Source organism: Nerophis lumbriciformis, linkage group LG05, assembly GCF_033978685.3.
Source record: "Nerophis lumbriciformis linkage group LG05, RoL_Nlum_v2.1, whole genome shotgun sequence".
Taxonomy (NCBI): Eukaryota; Metazoa; Chordata; class Actinopteri; order Syngnathiformes; family Syngnathidae; genus Nerophis; species Nerophis lumbriciformis.
In genome coordinates, this window is record NC_084552.2 from 51,850,871 (window position 1) to 51,868,282 (window position 17,412).

The following is a 17,412-nucleotide window of genomic DNA, read 5'->3' on the forward strand; positions in this document are numbered from 1 at the left end:
TGAAGGCAGAGAGATTTTTTCATCCGACGCCACATTTGCAAATTTTCAAGGTAAATAAGGCCTTTACGTTTTCTTATTACTTGTAATAAATGTAAATGGACATTTCGTATTTAAACTATATTGTCCAATACAGTCTATGACCTTGTCTAACAAAGCTAGTATGTTCGTGCAACGAATGCTTAGCATGCTAGCCCGGTCAATGACACATCGACATATAGGCAAACGGGGGAAATATATGCCTGTATGTCGATGTGTCATCTAACTGACAGGGAAAAGTATATTTTCGATAAATAAAACCTATGTGGATATGGGTAGTGTCAGTGCCTATTTCGTTCTCAATATGCTGATACATTGAGAAAATGAGGGGTCACGGGGGGTGCTGGAGCCTATCTCAGCTGCATTCGGGCAGAAGGCGGTGTACACCCTGGACAAGTCGCCACCTCATCACAGGGCCAACACAGATGGACAGACAACATTCACACACTAGGGCCAATTTAGTGTTGCCAATCAACCTATCCCCAGGTGCATGTTTTTGGCGGTGGGAGGTATAATATATTTTGATGGTGGTCCGTGCGGTCAAACTAGACATTATAGCAGGGTAATGCCAACAATCTGTCCCAACTCCCGACTAAATTATTGCTGCGTAACTTTACAAATACATTTGGCTAATCAACATCAGTAAAATGTTGCATAATTACTTAGTAAACCATCTTCCAAGAAGCATAAAAAAGAGAATCCTACAGCTTAGAACTCGTCGATTGCCATTTGAAGTTCCTTGGAGTAGGATTCGGATTCAGCTGCGTATCTGGCAACCTCAGTCATAAAGAGTGAGAGGGCACTAAAGAATTTTGAGTGATTGCAGTACCATTTCTGGCCACATTACTACATATGGCTCCTTAAATTTAATGTAGATTGAGGATGGTGACAAAAACTGGCATGCCACTCCTTGACTTTTAGTAGAAGCTGTCACTTCCTGATTAACACAGTTTGGCGCTTCTCAGTCAAATGACGAAGTCGCTGTATCAGTCACATTTTTTTTTCTTAAAATGACACACACATCGAGGTACACAGTATCACTTCTTGTGTTTTTTTACAAAGCAGCGATACTTTAGTATTGTTTGACCCATCACTAATCCAAACTTTGCATGTTGTTGCCAGTCACCCCACCTAATATTGGTTAGAGTAGATTTTAGGCACTGCAGAAAAATGGACAGTAAGAAGGCTTAATATCAAGCCAAATTATAATTTTCTCTTTGGAAAATTTACTTTAGGCCATCCCTGATAAACGAGTCAGCATTAATTATTGTGTTTTGTGCTTCATGTTGCTCACCTCCTCCAGCGGTCCCACCTCCAGTCTCCTCAGCACTTCCCTGGTGTGTTGCTCCAGTATGTCCAGGTTGGACGGCGCTTTGGGCGCGTGCCGCTGCTGCACCTTTAAACGCCTGGCGGCACGCCTCGCCTGTCGAGCCTGACATAGACGGTCTAGCGTGGCACGAGTGGAGGAGCATGCATTGGACCCGGTGGGACCTCCGGGGACACTTCCCTGAGATTTGACAGGCTTGGCAACAGCACTGCTGCTGCTATTGTTGCAGCCACTACCATTGCTCGGTTCTTCCTGAAGAAGCAAGACATACTTTTTTAGAGGAAAACATCGCCTGCGTTGCGTTCAAAGGTTATGCAAGCTCACCTCCAGATGGCGTATTTCCTTAGTTAGCTCTTTAATGAGATGGTTGGGCCTGATGTTGTCTGGGACCTCGCTGTTGGGCTGCGTCACCTCTCTTTTCAACCAGGTCTTCAGTGCAAAGATTAAAGCCTTCACTCCCTCCGTCAGATAGGTTGGCGGTGGACATGTGTCTTCTCGGAGCTCTGATGGGGGACATGATGAATTCACAATCAGGACAAGTGAGTAGAAATGTAATTCTATTTTCTTGAAAAGGAGAAATGCATCTAGTTATTCTAATCTTAATGTCGTCATATTCAACCTTTTCTTTACCTTTCAGAGTTTCCAAGAGGTTCTTGGCCACATACCAAGAGATGGCCTCAAAGTACGGGAACTTAAAGAGGTCTGGCGTTTTCAAACGACGCTCCATTTCGTAACACCTGCAAGCAACAAATGTACTCTTAGTATTCAACTAGGAGTTTGAGTGTTTTTCATTTTAAAATATAAATAGTGTTATGAATTATTCTGCTATTGAAGGCTGTAAGAACTTAACCTCAAATATTCCACAACTACATTTTTGGAAAATATTGCATACAAACAGGGGTTCCGATGATAAAGATATTTAAAAATAATTTTAAAAAACTTTATCTTAAGTTAGTTAAGAAGTTTAAAAAATATTTGAAGTACTTATTTCAACCCTTTCATGACCATGTCCATAGGCACTTGAATGTTCATCCAATTTAAAAGGTTCCTTAAAGGTTAAAGAATAAAAATTCCAATAATCAAGTGAGTGATCAGTTGAGGCAGAAAGTAATGATGAACAGATACTGTATGTGTCCGCCGATCTGTGTTTAACACATTTTCTCCATGATCCCAATTATACAACTGTTTTCAGTAAAAAAAAACAAAAAAACCTGAATGTGTGTATTTGCCGATTAATCGTTATCAGTGATCCCTCGTTACATTGTAATCAAATGTTGTAGCCTCACACCGTCACAATTTTTTGACTGAACATTTTATGTACAAACCCTGTTTCCATATGAGTTGGGAAATTGTGTTAGATGTAAATATAAACGGAATAAAATTATTTGCAAATCATTTTCAACCCATATTCAGTTGAATATGCTACAAAGACAACATATTTGATGTTCAAACTGATAAACGCTTTTTTTTTGCAAATAATCATTAACTTTAGAATTTGATGCCAGCAACACGTGACAAAGAAGTTGGGAAAGGTGGCAATAAATACTGATAAAGTTGAGGAATGCTCATCAAACACTTATTTGGAACATCCCACAGGTGAACAGGCAAATTGGGAACAGGTGGGTGCCATGATTGGGTATAAAAGTAGATTCCATGAAATGCTCAGTCATTCACAAACAAGGATGGGGCGAGGGTCACCACTTTGTCAACAAATGCGTGAGCAAATTGTTGAACAGTTTAAGAAAAACCTTTCTCAACCAGCTACTGCAAGGAATTTAGGGATTTCACCATCTACGGTCCGTAATATCATCAAAGGGTCAGAGAATCTGGAGAAATCACTGCACGTAAGCAGCTAAGCCCGTGACCTTCGATCCTTCAGGCTGTACTGCATCAACAAGCGACATCAGTGTGTAAAGGATATTACCACATGGGCTCAGGAACACTTCAGAAACCCACTGTCAGTAACTACAGTTGGTCGCTACATCTGTAAGTGCAAGTTAAAACTCTCCTAAGCAAGGCGAAAACCGTTTATCAACAACACCCAGAAACGCCGTCGGCTTCGCTGGGCCTGAGCTCATCTAAGATGGACTGTACAAAGTGGAAAAGTGTTCTGTGGTCTGACGAGTATACATTTCAAATTGTTTTTGGAAACTGTGGACGTCATGTCCTCCGGACCAAAGAGGAAAAGAACCATCCGGATTGTTATAGGCGCAAAGTTGAAAAGCCAGCGTCTGTGATGGTATGGCGGTGTATTAGTGCCCAAGACATGGGTAACTTACACATCTGTGAAGGCGCCATTAATGCTGAAAGGTACATACAGGTTTTGGAGCAACATATGTTGCCATCCAAGCAACGTTACCATGGACGCCCCTGCTTATTTCAGCAAGACAATGCCAAGCCACGTGTTACATCAACGTGGCTTCATAGTAAAAGAGTGCGGGTACTAGACTGGCCTGCCTGTAGTCCTGACCTGTCTCGCATTGAAAATGTGTGGCGCATTATGAAGCCTAAAATACCACAACGGAGACCCCGGACTGTTGAACAACTTTAGCTGTACATCAAACAAGAATGGGAAAGAATTCCACCTAAGAAGCTTAAAAAATGTGTCTCCTCAGTTCCCAAACCTTTACTCAGTGTTGTTAAAAGGAAAAGCCATGTAACACAGTGGTGAACATGCCCTTTCCCAACTACTTTGGCACGTGTTGCAGCCATGAAATTCTAAGTTAATTATTATTTGCAAAAAAAAAAGTTTATGAGTTTGAACATCAAATATCTTGTTTTTGTAGTGCATTCAATTGAATATGGGTTGAAAAGGATTTGCAAATCATTAAATTCCGTTTATATTTACATCTAACACAATTTCCCAACTCATATGGAAACGGGGTTTGTACTACAGTAGTATTGACCACTAGATGAATTTAAACCAATCAGAGCGCACTGTTCAGTATTGTAGCCATTGATTGGCTAAGCCTTATGCAACGTTTCTATTTTGGATTAAACGGATAAAAAGAGTGTAAAGGTGACAATGTGAGTGGTATTTCATGTCCACAGTGCTGTAGAATGTCGTAAACTGTTATTGTACGCTCTTCTTTGAAAATATTCAATTCCTAATAATTTCTACTACGCAAAAATGTATTTACCACGATTAGACGCGATAAACGACCGATTACTGTACAGAGCGGAACCCAGAAGTGAGGTTCCGACTGGAGTGAATTGCGTATGCCCGCTTATATTTCTTAGCCTGTCGTCAATATAATGAAGACTTTGAGGTTTCGAGAATGTATTTATACACTAATACTTTCAGCAGCCAAATGTCTTTAATGTGATAATCGTGTGACATCATCACTATTGCTGATCAAACTGCAGTGAAAAGTCATATGGTGACAACAGACAGTTCTCTGCTGCACCTGAAGGGGGACTCACCAGACCTGAGCCACAGGTTTAAATATAAATGTGTGTACCTGAGTTGCATGCTGATGTTGAGATTGTGCAGGAAATTTCCCCCAAATGCCATGCAATCCTGAGAGGTGAGAACGCCATGGATCCAGCCTGCAGAGGGCACCACAGCATTGACATTTCATGCCACCAGTGACAATTTGTACAGCAAAAAGTTGACCACAAGAATGAGGATGCAGTTATCTTATCCAAACAAATTCCACTCTAGATTAGGTCCAGTACAACAATTTATCACTCCCAAAACCAACATCAGGATAAACACTGTTTTTTAAAAACTCAAAGTGAGAGAAAGCAGATTCTAGTGGGGGATGGGGAGTCTGTGATAGACAGGGCTGATAAATACTGCTTGGCCGATCGCTGAGCTCTCTGACCCCCCCCGCCCACCTAATTCCAACCTCTCCACACCCTCTCAGTTTACTTGGGACAAAGTCCCCCCTGACGCCTGAAAGAGCAATGGAGGAGGACATCCAGGAGTTGACAGGCTGGAATGAAGCTTAGAGCTCATCGACAGTTAGCACTTTAGCATGACGGTGCTATGTGAACAAAAGATGAGTCATCATTGGACCCACACAGTGTGTAACGATGCAGGAGTGTACGCAACATACCTGTGGGAATGAGCAGGGTGGTCCCCTGGGGCACGACACACTTGTAACACTTGTCCACTTTGTCCCCAAAGAACACTTCGCTCTGATTGGGCGAGGAACTCCATGTCTCATATAGTGCAAGGTTGGCCGGCGTAGGCTTGATCAAGTAGAAGATCTTCTCACCCTGTAGAGCACGTGAAGATGTTCAACTACATGTTTTCTATTTTCATTTCCTGCAACAAACCAATACTTTATTCTCACGTACCCAGAGAACATGGTACCAGACGGATGTGCCACCAAAATCGATGTGGAAATCCGTGTAGCTGTCCTTAACGCCCATGAGGCAGTACTTTTGGACAAAAGGCTTAGGGAAGAAGGAGTCGTCCGGCCAGTAGTTCTCCACCCAGGACATCTTCTGGGCCACATCAGGAACCACCACCAGCTCTGACATCCTAAGCAGAGATGACCATGTTACCAACCCTTTCCCAAGAGATGACAAAAAGAGGGGATGCCGAGGCTGAGGGGGCTCACTTGGTGTCCGAGAACTCCAGGCTGATGAGGTTGAGGACTTTGGGTCGGTGGGGGTTGGTGAAATACTTGACAAACTGGCTGAGCTTCATCTTGCTGTCGGCCTGCCGCGCCACGTCAATCACATCAATCACTTTGTCCCCACCTGAATCGAACGTGAGGCATTACACCACCGATCATTTACTTCCTGTTGCAGAAGTACATGTGATTCCGGCTCTTCAGTGAGAGGTCTACAGTGGTAACGGAGTGCTGAGGGGGTGTTGGGGTCACTGGGGTGTTGGTTTTAGACACTGAGCCCTAAGGGGGCACCGAAATGGCGGTCTGTGGGGGAGGGAAGACTTGACTATCAAGTGTGTTCAGAGGGTCCCAAAGGAGGCTTGGGTGGAGGTGCTTAACAGCGTGGAAGAAAATACAGATGTGTGTGTGTTGAGGGTGCATTGTGAGGCACCACAATAAATGTTAAAATAAAGAACTTGGAAATATCTGTGACATCTGAAGTTACAAGAGTAGGACAGCCGTACTCTTTCTTTCTGCAGGCTTTTCCCCAAACACACCTTTTATTGCCCCCCTTTAGGTTCTGCAACACACACAAACACACACACACACACATTCGTACACACCCCAGCTGGCCAGCATCTGATGACAGACAACAGCTGGACCGGCAGTTAAAACAAACGCCTCGCTACACGTCTTGCAGGCACTTGAGGTCTTGATGCCAAAATCTCTCCAATACAAACCAAACAAGGGTTCTTGAAAGTGATGTCTTCAGAGACATCACTTTCAAGAACACTCAACAACAAATGCATGGTTGAAGATTTGTCTTTTTTGGGTTGGTGAGACTTCTGCTAGCACATTAGCCAGACATGGGGCAGTAGTGTTCTAAGAAATGTAATCTGACACCGAGTGGCTGCTCACAACACCTGTGCTTGGCTTAGTCTTCAATAGCTGAAGGGTGTTTGTGTTTAGAAGGTGGGAAAGGGGAGTGTTTGTAATCTGAACTTAATGATCAAAACAGCGACAGGCTTGGTAAATGGGCTTGTAACAGGAGCTGGGAAGTGGTGGCGCGCTGTGGTCAAAAAGAGGGCAGAGAAAGCCTAGCAGAGTGTCTTATCAGCTAAGGCCTGATGACTAAGGCGTCAGTTTAGAGCCCCCACCAGCTTGGAAATGTACTCTTATTGACACGCAGATGGCCACTTAGCTGGCTGCTGTTAAGTGTTTTTTCTAGAATCATAGCCAATCGGGACAAACACTGGAGCGCCTCTGGTCATTTGACACAACATTTGGTGGTGCATTAAGCTTTTGGAAGCGTTCCTTACCCACGTACTGCTCCACGTCTCTGACATTGAATGCCTGGGGCGGCAGCTTGAGTCCCAGGCCCTCCATCTCCGTGACCATGATGGGATAGTTGAAGCCGTGGCGCTCCAGGTACTTGGGGGTCACCTGCTCGCCCTTCATTCTCATCAGAATCTCTTCACCGCTAAAAATATGTAATAGCTGGGTCAGAGACAGTGATTCAGATTTTTTTTAAAAAGGTCCAACTCGAGCACTTTTTGAGGTTGTAGTCACACTGGGCCAATCGTACCGCGTGTCAGCACACTTTACACTTAAGATCTAAGACAGGGGTCCCCAAGCTACGGCCTACCAGCGTTCAAAATCCGGCCTGCGGGAAGTCCCGAGTAAAAAAAACCCCCCAAAAAACCGTTGTAGATATATATATATTTTTTTTTAAATCTGTCCATAGTAATCCATTTTCTACCGCTTGTTACTCTCTGTGTCTCCTAGCCGCTCAGGCAAATCATATTGTATAAAAATGCATTTTCCCATCGATAATGTGACATCATTGCGCTCGCACCACAGTGTCGGGCAATTAGTGTGCGAGGAAATTGTTTTAACCCAATGCGTCGTCCGCCCCCCCTGCGTCAAAAAGCTTGGGGACCCCTGATCTAAGACATTGGCTAGTATAAGTACTCTCTGGCACAATTGGAAGAGGTGGGCCAGGGCACAGCCAAGTGATAGAATGACTAAAATGCCATTGCCCCTTGCAAGGTATTTATGGCAACTGACACATTTCATAAGAGAAATAAAACCCGAACACTCCAAATAATCCACAGTCAAAAAAAGACAGTACACTGCAAAAAAAAGCGAAAAAAAAAGAAAAAAAATAAGTTAAAAGCCTACATTTTAGGTAAAAATACAAAAAACTAGTGAAATTAACTAGCTGCATGGACAGAAAATTTTACTTGAGAATACATCCTAAAGTAAGATTTGGATATCTTTAAAATAGCAGGACTTTTGAGTATTTTATTCTGAAAACAAGCAAGATTCTACTTGTAATTCTAAAATTAAGCAACCACAAGATGTTGCAGAATCTTTAAATACAATTTTCTATGTGGGCGGGAACCAAATTATCTTATTTGAATACCGGTAGTTATTTTCTCAATTTTAAAATTTTAAACTACCGTATTAATTCGGATTATAAATCGCAGTTTTTTTCATAATTTGGCCGTGCGTGCGAAATATACTCTGGAGCGATTTATGTGTAAAATTATTAACACATTACCGTAAAATATCAAATAATATTATTTATCTCATTCGCGTAAGAGACGAAGCAAATGGCAGCAATCGTCACACACACGTCAGCAATCGTCACTCACACGTCAACCAATAAGAATTTGGCGGGGGAGGGTCATGGCAGAAGTGCATTGTGGGTCATGGGATGCTAACTGCTATATGCTATATGCTACTGCCGTAGCTATTAATACGGATCACATCAACATTGGCGGTAACTTATAAAAACTGAGAAGGGCTGAACTAAAATGGCACCGAAAAGGAAATCATATACTGCAGATTACAAAATGGACGAAGTGAAATATGCAGCAGAGAACGGCAATCGAGCATCAGAAAGAAAGGACATAGAGGCGACACCGGGGAGGAAGATTTCATCGGATTTAGCGATCGGGAGTGACAGATTATTTGGTAAACGTATAGCATGTTCTATATGTTATAGTTATTTGAATGACTCTTGCCATGATGTGTTGCGTTAACATACCAGGCACGTTCTCGGTTGGTTATTTATGCGTCATATGGCGTACACTTATTCAGCCTGTTGTTCACTATTCTTTATTTATTTTAAATTGTCTTTCAAATGTCTATTCTTGGTGTTGGGTTTTATCAAATAAATTTCCCCCAAAAATGCGACTTATACTCCAGTGCGACGCATATATGTTTTTTTCCTTCTTTATTGTGCATTTTCGGCCGGTGCGACGTATACTCCGGAGCAATTTATAATCCGAAAAATACGGTAACAAAATAAATACAATAACTCAAATTAAGATTAGTCAATGACTAAAAATAAGTAAATAGCTTTAAACTAGAGACATGTCTATACACATTTTTTTAAAGGGGAACTACACTTTTTTTGGAATTTGGAATCATTATGAAAGACATGACGGATGGATTTAAAAAAAATGCATTCTAACTTGTAAATAAACGTAAATAAAAGTCTGCTTACAGCAGAGCCATTGGAAGGTTCTCTATTCCGCTTATTAAATCCAATAAATAACAATATGCCATTTACATTTCATGACTTGAATATTAACCAAGTATTAGTGATATTGTTATTATAATCAGTAATGCAGATTAACTATATGTAGCGACGTCATTATCACACGCTTCTGTGCCTATTTTGCTTGGCGAGCTGTTTTCTCGCTTCCCTGCTCGTGGACATTTATTCTAGATCATAAATCATGCCTCTTACTTGGATAGAAAAAGGATGAAGATGTATTCCAACAAGTTCATACACTGTGACAGCCAATTTAGACCCAGAAATGGCAAGAAGACATGAAAAAAATAGCTTGTTCCGCCCCCATTTTCTTCGCAAGGATTATGAGTAATTCTACAGAGACTATAACAAGATTCAATCAGTCGGCATCCTAATGAGAGCAGACATAGTACAGTAAGTGATGATTTATTATGTTTGTTGGCTCCCATGAAGTCTGCAGTGAGTAATAATCAGTGACGTAGTTGAAAATAAAGCAAACATTGTGATGCGTTTCGCGAATGAATGTTACGCATATGCTTAAAATGGGCAAAATACATACATATTAAATGTTAATATACATGTGCCCATTACTACATTACACATACACTTACAGCATGTATATAAAATCTTAATGGAGGTGTTTGGCTTTATAGGCGGAATAGTGTGACTCCCACAGGCTCCATTGTAAGCGGACTTTTGATTGCATTTATTCAATATTTAGAATGCATAAAAAAAGAAAAATATGTGTGCTTGTCTACATAAGGATTGTGAATGATAGGCAAAATTGCCAAAAAAGTGCAGTTCCCCTTTAAAAATGGACAAGTGGCAAATAATTTGAAGTGCAATACAGAATAGAGGTAGCACAAAAGCTCAGTATGAGTACCGTATTTTCCGCACTATTAGCCGCGACCCCAAAAAGGGAATAAGCGGTAGAAAATGGATGGATGGATAGCCGCACCTAAAAACCACAAATTTTCTCAAAAGCTGACAGTGCGGCTTATAACCCGGTGCGCTTTATATATGGATTAATATTAAGATTCATTTTTATAAAGTTTAGGTCTCGCAACTACGGTAAACAGCCGCCATCTTTTTTCCCCGTAGAAGAGGAAGCGCTTCTTCTTCTATGGTAAGCAACCGCCAAGGTAAGCACCCGCCCCCGTAGAAGAAGAAGCGCGCGGATATTACGTTTCATTTCATTTGTGTGTTTACATCTGTAAAGACCACAAAATGGCTCCTATTAAGAGACACGCGTACAACGCAGAATTCAAACTCAAGGCAATAAGTCACGCAGTAGAACACGGAAATAGAGCAGCAGCAAGAGAATTGAACATAAATGGTGCGTAGGTAGAGGAAGCAACAAGATGACCTGCGCGACTAAGACAGGGAGACAGCGCCGGACGACATACGCCAACATCTGCCAGTGGATTGTAAATGCCTGGGCGGATATATCGGTCTCAACTGTGGTCCGAGCTTTCCGGAAGGCAGGATTCACGGAACTGCTGGACAACAACAGCGACACTGACTCTGATGACTTCGACGAGACGGAGCCGACCATTTTGGATGCCGTATTCGCCCAACTTGTTAATTCAGACACTGAAGAAGAATTCGAGGGATTTATGGATGAGGAATAATTTCAGAAAGTGAGCTTTAAATGTTTATTTTGTGTGTTGTGTGACATTAACGTTCGAGCAACGTTGAGTTATTGATGTTGCTATTGCTCTGCACTAATTTGAGTGTTACTATTTTTGTGATTGCACATTTGCACATTACATTTTGGGGGTGAACAGAGTTGTTAGAACGCTGGTTTGTAATATATTATTAAAGTTTGACTGACCTATCTGACTGTTTTTTTGACATTCCCTTTAGCGCAGCGTAGGCGCGGCTTATAACCCGGGGCGGCTTATAGGTGAACAAAGTTTTGAAATATGCCATTCATTGAAGGTGCGGCTAATAACCCGGGGCGGCTTATAGTGCGGAAAATACGGTAAGTCGGCAGGGGCTGGGGGAGAGAGGTAGAATAGCACCCAAGTTCATCACAGTGTAAGTGGCCTTGAGAGAGTACGCTTTAAATAATTAATTACCAACCAATGTGCCGAATGATCCATTTCACTTACTTGATCCAAAAACGATGATTTACTCCAAATAATCGATCTTTGTTCATCTATCTTTGCCAGTGACATACAGCAGGTACGGTTTTAGTTTTGCCTCATTCCTGTGAGAATCCTGCATATGACTGAACCATTAGGGAGTGGGACTAGCTGCAGTGTGATGAAGCAACCACCAGGTAGCATCTGTGAGCAGATTATACTCTATCATCTCTTTCGGATTTATCGGGTAGGTAGTGCATTTTTCACACATTCTTAACTCACGCTTAAAGTGAAGGATGAGGCAAAAAATACAACCTTGCCCACTGTACAGTAATCGGCAGATAATTTCAATGCTCTTCCACTAGAAGGCAAAAGGTACATAATTAACCAAATCATTATTTTAGTATATGTAATTTATGTGTTGTTTGGTGGTGTGCCACAGGATGTTCCTAATGTAAAATATGTGCCTTATCCCAATAAAATGTTCAGAAACACTGCATTGAGTACCTTAAACATCATTACAGTTATTAGTGTAAGACTTGACGTCTACCTTGGGAATGTCCGACTCTGCAGCTCCTTGACGAAGACGGGTGTGCCAGCTTGGACCGGCTTAGCTCCATCATTAAATTCCGTGTAATCGTGGCGGTGCCAGTTGTGGCGCCTTTTCACTGCAGGTGGTAAATTGAAGAAAGAACAAATACATGTTGGAGCCTTCCCTGCGTCACACTTGGACGTATTCAAGATAAACTGCTATACTCACTCAGGGAGGGTCCGTGTACGACGTCACAGTTGGGACAGTGGTAAACGTCGATGTCCACAGCATGGTGCTCTTCCACCTGCACACAGCTGGACAGGACAGAGAGAACATTCAGAACAGGATGATTGATGATAGGACGTGAGCATGTTCCAGATTAGACAACGTGCTCTAATATGAGTACAGTGTAGTATACATCAGGTCAACCATTAAAAGGGTCCATTGAGGTCACATACAAAGAAGTGTCTGTGCTCCATATGCCGAATAATTATGTTTAAAATCCATTTCTAAAGGGCTTCATTACACCCGGGGGGTGGGGGGTGAGGGGGTTGTCCCCGCTTGACCTAAAATAGCTAGCAAAATTGTCTGCCTACAAGTCGGTCAGCTGCAAGACATTGTGATGATGAGTGATAAAAAAATATCAGAACAGTGTCAAATTTGTCCAAGATGTGTTGGGACGTGGTTCATGTTGGGGGATGTTCGTAGTCTGCTATCAGCTTTGATCTACTTGGAATGGCAGGAAACTGTAAAAAGGAAATAAAAGTCGAGGGCCGTTAAGTCCACAGGAAGTGGAAGGCTCCTGCGAATCTTTTGCATACATGCATGCATGCAAGCATCTACAGTTTCCACACTGTGCGAGAGACATGTCCCTAAATAACTCCTACAAATGCCTTAGAAACAAAACTATTAAATCAACAATATGCTGACTCTTACTGAAGTTTTTTGACTTTTTTTAAGGGGCTATAGAACAACCAGATGTTGACCCCCTCCCTCTCCTGCACGTGAGCAAGCAGATGACATAGAACAACAACAAAGTGCTGTTTGGCAGTAGTAGTAGGTCTAGCTCATGTTTCAGGATTTCCAACATGTGCTTCTTCACGGGGGAAAGCATGACTCACTGCCTCTCTCCGGAGGTGACCTCATGACGTCATGGGGTGGCGGGTGGTGTGAGGACACCGAGCCACAAGCGCGGGCACGCTCAGCTGATGCGTCACATGCGACAAGATTACTCGCAGTAACGACTCGGAGGCGCCATGGCTTGTGAAGGGAAGCAGGAGGGAAAGAAACTGAGCGTGAGCTGACGAAGTGAGGGGGAGGCCAAGAATTTCCTGCCTCCCTCACTCTCTCTTAAGATGACGATGTGTTGCATCAGACCTCGGTAAGCCATGTGACGATGTAATCACAAAACCTCAATGTAGTGTGAGACTATTATCTTGTATGTTTATTGTTCGACAATCTGCCAATCACAAAACATACATTATGTTTTGAAGACCGTCTGTTTGCATATTTGGCCATGATGTTTGTGCATGCACATAGTAAAAGACAAATCTTTGTTATTAGTTGTATCAACATTTCAGTTTTTTCTTTTTTTGTTTGCGTTTCCCTTAAACACCACCACTAATCATGACAGATTTTGTGAGGCACAACAAAGACTACTTTGGGGCAAATGATGATCCGGAACCATATATTTTTAGTCTGAATAGACAAAGGATGGTGTAAAGGTTTTAGACGCTTTGTGGTAAACAGATGCTGCTTTAGTGAAACCCCAAGCATCATGTAGCAGTATTGCCAAGTGCTGAACAAGATATACTGTACAAACTACTGACATAATAAAACAATCATTTACTGTACAATATCTGCTCTCACTGGGATCTTGACTGATGGGATGTTCAGTATGCAGCTCAGTATGTCAACATTATAGCTGCAGAAGCTACAGTGCGTTAGCTCTCTGTGATCACGGCGCCGCTAAAATAGTTTGCCTACGTTAGTGTTAATAATATCACTAATACTTGGTTAATATTCAGGTCACAAGACGTAAGTAGAGTATTTTTGGCAGTTTTCTTTTTTTTTTAGGGCTATATTGGTGTGATAGTGTACTTCCATTAGCTGCATTCCTAGCCACCTCATACTTGCCATATTTTAGAAATAAGAATGCATAAAACTAAAGAAAAACAAAGTGTTCTTGTTTTACATAGGGATTGTGAATGACAGGTAAAATTCCAAAAAAGTGCAGTTCCCCGTGAAGATAGCACACCAATACAATATTTGTGACAAAGTCGTTAAGTTGGCAGCACTAATCTCTCCCACTATGCCTTTTTATGGGTGTCAGACCAGGTGTGTATGGGCTGATTTAAGATTGTTATGATGCAAAATAACACCTAACAAGTAGCGCTAAATCTATCTGTTGGGTGCCGCTTTAAAGGGAAACTGCATTTTCAGGGTGAATTTTGCCTATCGTTCACAATCTTTATGTGCGACAAGAGCACATATGTATTTTTTGGGGGATTGTAATTTGTAATACTCTGCTCGTTCTAGGTGGCTAGCAAAGTAGCTAACAAAAAAGGTATCCAAAAACTACCAACAATACTTAAATTATGTTCCTTAACCTGTATAATAACCAAGCTGTAGAAACGTTATTGTGAGAACACTGAGGTACTATTTTTCTAGCATGGTGATACGTCACCTTGCTACGGCATTAGCCATAAGCTATCTTCTACATCAGCAGCTGAATGGCTTTTGAGTTTGTAATGCACAACACAACGTGATAGGACACCAATCTGTACTGACTGAAAAATGTGAACAATCACAATTACAGTATCCATAAAGTATGTATCCACAATTCATGTTCTGTTTGTACAAAGCTAGCTCGACAGTGTATGTAGTAGTAACAACTAGCATGATGTGCTGCATGTATCATGATCAATATTATAGCGACTTACTCAATGGACGGTTGTCCGTTTGGTCTAACTGGCCGGAGAAGTTTTCCAGTTGATTTTGGGTAAGCACGCCATTTATGTCGGCATACCTTTGCTCTAAGCTCCACATTTAGACAGTCAAATCACATCGGTCCTGACTCTCGAGGCTTCGCTCTGCTCTAACGTTTCACCCTCTCTTCGTCCTAGCTTCTATAACCAGTAGTTCATTCTCTGTACATTCTGGTTAAAAAATGTAAGATTGTAAATAACCATCTTCGTTTTCTATTACAAAGTCTGCCATGATTAGAACATGTGCGTTTGTTTTTGGAAGTAGGAACACACATTTTTTGACGGAAGTCAAAAGTGCGTTGCTATGGGCACGAAAATAAATGCGCCAAAGAAAGAGGTTCTGGTAATGCTTAAAATTTCCTAAATATTGTACATATGACATATTATGAACTTGTCTGTTATTACATTACCTATATGTACTTTCAGTGTGTATATAATAAGTTGATGGAGGGTTTTGAAGTTGTTTTAGAGGGCTTTGAAGACTCCAATGGTGACTCATTAAGCCGCATCTCGCAAACCATGTCATGTCTTCAGAATTCCCTCCCAAATAAAGACATGTGTTCTTGTCTCAATCTCGTAGGATTGTGAACGACGGCAAAATTCCCCAAAAATTGCAGTTCCCCTTTAAATATATAAATGTAATTGGATGAGAATGGCAACCGCATCTTCAATGGCATGCAAAGAAGTCCTGGACAGCTCATTTTGACTTGAATCCAAAATTTTCGGGGTGGTTGTAGTGGACTCCTGGCCTAGAGGGACATGTTCAGGAATGTTTGGCCATTCTAGATCTCGCTAGAGACTTGCGAGCAGAACTTTCCTTCCTTAGAGCGCTCGGCTCAATGCCGAGCGTCAGCCGCCTCTTTCCTTCTACTTCCTCTCATCAAGGGCCTCCTTCCTGTGTGGCTGAGTGGGCTTATTCATTAGCCAGTGGCACTGTGAGAAGGGCTTCATTGTCCTCAGTGATCAGTCAAACAACACAAAAGGCTGGAGGCGGGCATGGCCATTATTTTAAGCACGCGGCACAGCCCACATTAGGGACCCCGATGTACAATGTAGAAAAGACGAGGACAGGCTAGCGTTACGTGACCCAGAGGCCTCCCATTCCTAAAGTCACTGCTTACACAAACAGTCCAGCTCAAGGCACTGATTCATGTCACATGGGGTTTGATCCACACGGCAGTGACATCACAGCTTGGAGGAGGCCGTTAAAACAACAAAAGCGGATGGCTTTGTTGTTTACAAGGCACTTGAGAGTCTTAACAGCTTAACTGTTTTTACTGCAGGTTGGGTTACGTCCAAGCCCGGAGCGCTCGAACACACGTCTTCGTCTCAAGGTCTCAGGTTCCCGTAAAAAAAAAAAAAAAAACTACTACATCGTCCGTCTTGTGCCTGTCAACAAACTCACTGGCTTGAGGAAACGGACAGTTGTTGGTTGTTAGACAACTTAGCAAGAGCGTCACATAATAAGTACAACAAGGTAACTACTATGCACTGCTTTGTTCATATATATTTGCAGTCAAACCTGTCTACAGCGACCACTCAAGGGAAAACAGCAAAAATGGCCACATTTTGAAAAAGGTTTTGTGGTGGTTGGAGCCACGACGGACTCACACATTGAAGATGGAGACAACAGGAAGCTTTGGATTAGTAAACACAAGGAGGGATGAGACGTTAGTAATGGCGATGATTCGTTGAGACTGTATTTGTCTGGCAGTGAGGAAAAAGGAAATGCTGACCTCAAATCAACACCCATCAACCTAAAAATAAATCATACCGCTGCCCTGCTAAGGAAGGTAAACACAGCTTTTAACAGCAGTTATACGCCTGACACCTAAATGGACAAACCCGAACTAGTGGTCAACAGTGAGGCTTCCTCTCATCCACTTAACGTAAACACTAAAAAGCCACTCTGCACTGCCAATCCATCTCGCTTTAGTGCACGACATTGACGGATTACACAATGAACTTGGATGCGCGTTGCGCCCATCAATCACCTCCTCTGTCCCGTCACCGACCCCAATGGACGACACCTAAATCAAGAAGGCCCGCTGAGGGGAGCCCCACCTGTGATCCCGCTGACGATTCCCACAACATGCAAATGGACTTTGAGGGGGGGAAAACTAGGAACAATATGGTTATGTATTGTAATAAAGCAAGCAGGGTTTTGTATTTGTCAGATAAACAAAATAAATAATATCAGCACAGACACAAGCAGCGTTAAGCTTACAAACTTTATTACACCATTATGGGAATGGGCTTAAAATTGTCCCATTGCTACTATTTTCACCATTTTGAATTACTAAGCAGAGGTGCCATTGTATTTTAATTGAATTA

General features: G+C 42.1%; 1 protein-coding gene across 1 annotated transcript in view; it reads right to left on the bottom strand.

Moving 5' to 3' along the window:
• Positions 1 to 17,412, bottom strand: part of kdm7aa (lysine (K)-specific demethylase 7Aa) — a 30,460-nt gene that overhangs the window by 8,425 nt on the left and 4,623 nt on the right. Inside the window, exons 2-11 of the mRNA XM_061959591.1 lie at positions 12,320 to 12,405; positions 12,110 to 12,227; positions 7,248 to 7,408; positions 5,935 to 6,076; positions 5,669 to 5,855; positions 5,425 to 5,587; positions 4,825 to 4,912; positions 1,994 to 2,100; positions 1,688 to 1,866; positions 1,331 to 1,615 (exon numbers count right to left, since the gene is read on the bottom strand). Of these exons, the coding sequence (XP_061815575.1) occupies positions 1,331 to 1,615; positions 1,688 to 1,866; positions 1,994 to 2,100; positions 4,825 to 4,912; positions 5,425 to 5,587; positions 5,669 to 5,855; positions 5,935 to 6,076; positions 7,248 to 7,408; positions 12,110 to 12,227; positions 12,320 to 12,405 (1,516 nt within the window). The remainder of the gene's footprint in view (positions 1 to 1,330; positions 1,616 to 1,687; positions 1,867 to 1,993; positions 2,101 to 4,824; positions 4,913 to 5,424; positions 5,588 to 5,668; positions 5,856 to 5,934; positions 6,077 to 7,247; positions 7,409 to 12,109; positions 12,228 to 12,319; positions 12,406 to 17,412) is intronic.